The 1173-nt window shown below is 49.3% G+C and overlaps 1 protein-coding gene across 1 annotated transcript in view; it reads right to left on the bottom strand.

The window, feature by feature from the left end:
• LOC106813486 (neprilysin-2-like) overlaps positions 1-1173 on the bottom strand; it is a 39023-nt gene that overhangs the window by 4875 nt on the left and 32975 nt on the right. Inside the window, exons 16-17 of the mRNA XM_014817666.1 lie at positions 834-885; positions 195-262 (exon numbers count right to left, since the gene is read on the bottom strand). Of these exons, the coding sequence (XP_014673152.1) occupies positions 195-262; positions 834-885 (120 nt within the window). The remainder of the gene's footprint in view (positions 1-194; positions 263-833; positions 886-1173) is intronic.

Below are 1173 nucleotides of genomic sequence, written 5' to 3'. Positions count from 1 at the left end.
TGTGTGTGTGTGTGTGTGTGTGTGTGCGCGTCGGCGCGCGCGTGTGTGTGTGTGTGTGTGTGTGTGTGTGTGTGTGTGTGTGTGCGTGTGTGTGTGTGCGCATGCGTGCGTGTGTGTGGATGCGCGTGCGCGCGCGTGTTTGTGCGTGTGTGTGTCGATATGTGTTTTTACGTTTATAAAGTAACGTGAGTTACCCTTATCGTCGAAGCCGTGTGTGATTTCGTGCCCGATTGCAACTCCAATTCCTCCGTAGTTCAGCGATCTGGTTGGTGCGGAGAAAAGGCAATTAGTGAACATTTTAGCATTGGTTTTTAGATCATTTAAGGTGGGCGCGATTCGCGATCGGCGACAAAGGTAGACCGCCATAACGAAGCCAACAAGCCATGTCGTACCCGCGAGCGGCTCGTTAAAATGTTAGAAGTTATTGCACGATCATTGTCTCTGTAACTCTGCAAAAAACTGGCGAGTAACTAACACGTACGACGTGGGTGGACAGAGAAAGAAAGGCAAAGAGGGAGGGAGAAATAAAATTAGAGAGAGAGAAAGAGCCAATAAGTGTGAGAAGGGGGGATGGATGAAGGGAGAGAGGGAAGAAGGAAAGGGAGGGAGGGAAAGAGATAGCGAGTGAGCGAGCGAGAGAGAGCGAGTCGGAGAAGGGGGGGGGGGGGAACTTGACCCTGCCGTGAGTTGTCAGGTGTACCTGCCACGCCACTCATTCGCATCACCAAGCTCATTGTTAGCGCTAATACAGTATTTGCATCATCTAAGCTGAGGGGCGCTCGAATTCTCGCAGATATGCATGTCAACCCATCAAAAAAATGCTTTGTACTTACTTAGGAAAGTGCGCGCTGTAGAATAGCGGCTGCAGAATCCCGGCTGGAATCACTGCGGAGAAGCAATAAATGTTGCGAGCAATACTTGGGTATGGTGGCCCAAATAGCCATTAAATTCTTTACTAATGACTGGGGCAACGATTATCACTAATTCATGATTTTTCTCAGAAGCCCGGGATGTGATAGATGGAGATTTGATAGCTATCTGGGCTGCCACCATAATTAGGAGAGACAGTGTGTGTGTGTGTGTGTGTGTGTGTGTGTGTGTGTGTGTGTGTGTGTGTGTGTGTGTGTGTGTGTGTGTGTGTGTGTGTGTGTGTGTGTGTGTGTGTGTGTGTAT

Source organism: Priapulus caudatus, unplaced genomic scaffold, assembly GCF_000485595.1.
Source record: "Priapulus caudatus unplaced genomic scaffold, Priapulus_caudatus-5.0.1 Scaffold1, whole genome shotgun sequence".
NCBI lineage: Eukaryota > Metazoa > Priapulida > Priapulimorpha > Priapulimorphida > Priapulidae > Priapulus > Priapulus caudatus.
The sequence above is the reverse complement of the archived record's forward strand: the minus strand, read 5'-3'. Positions and strand labels throughout refer to the sequence as shown.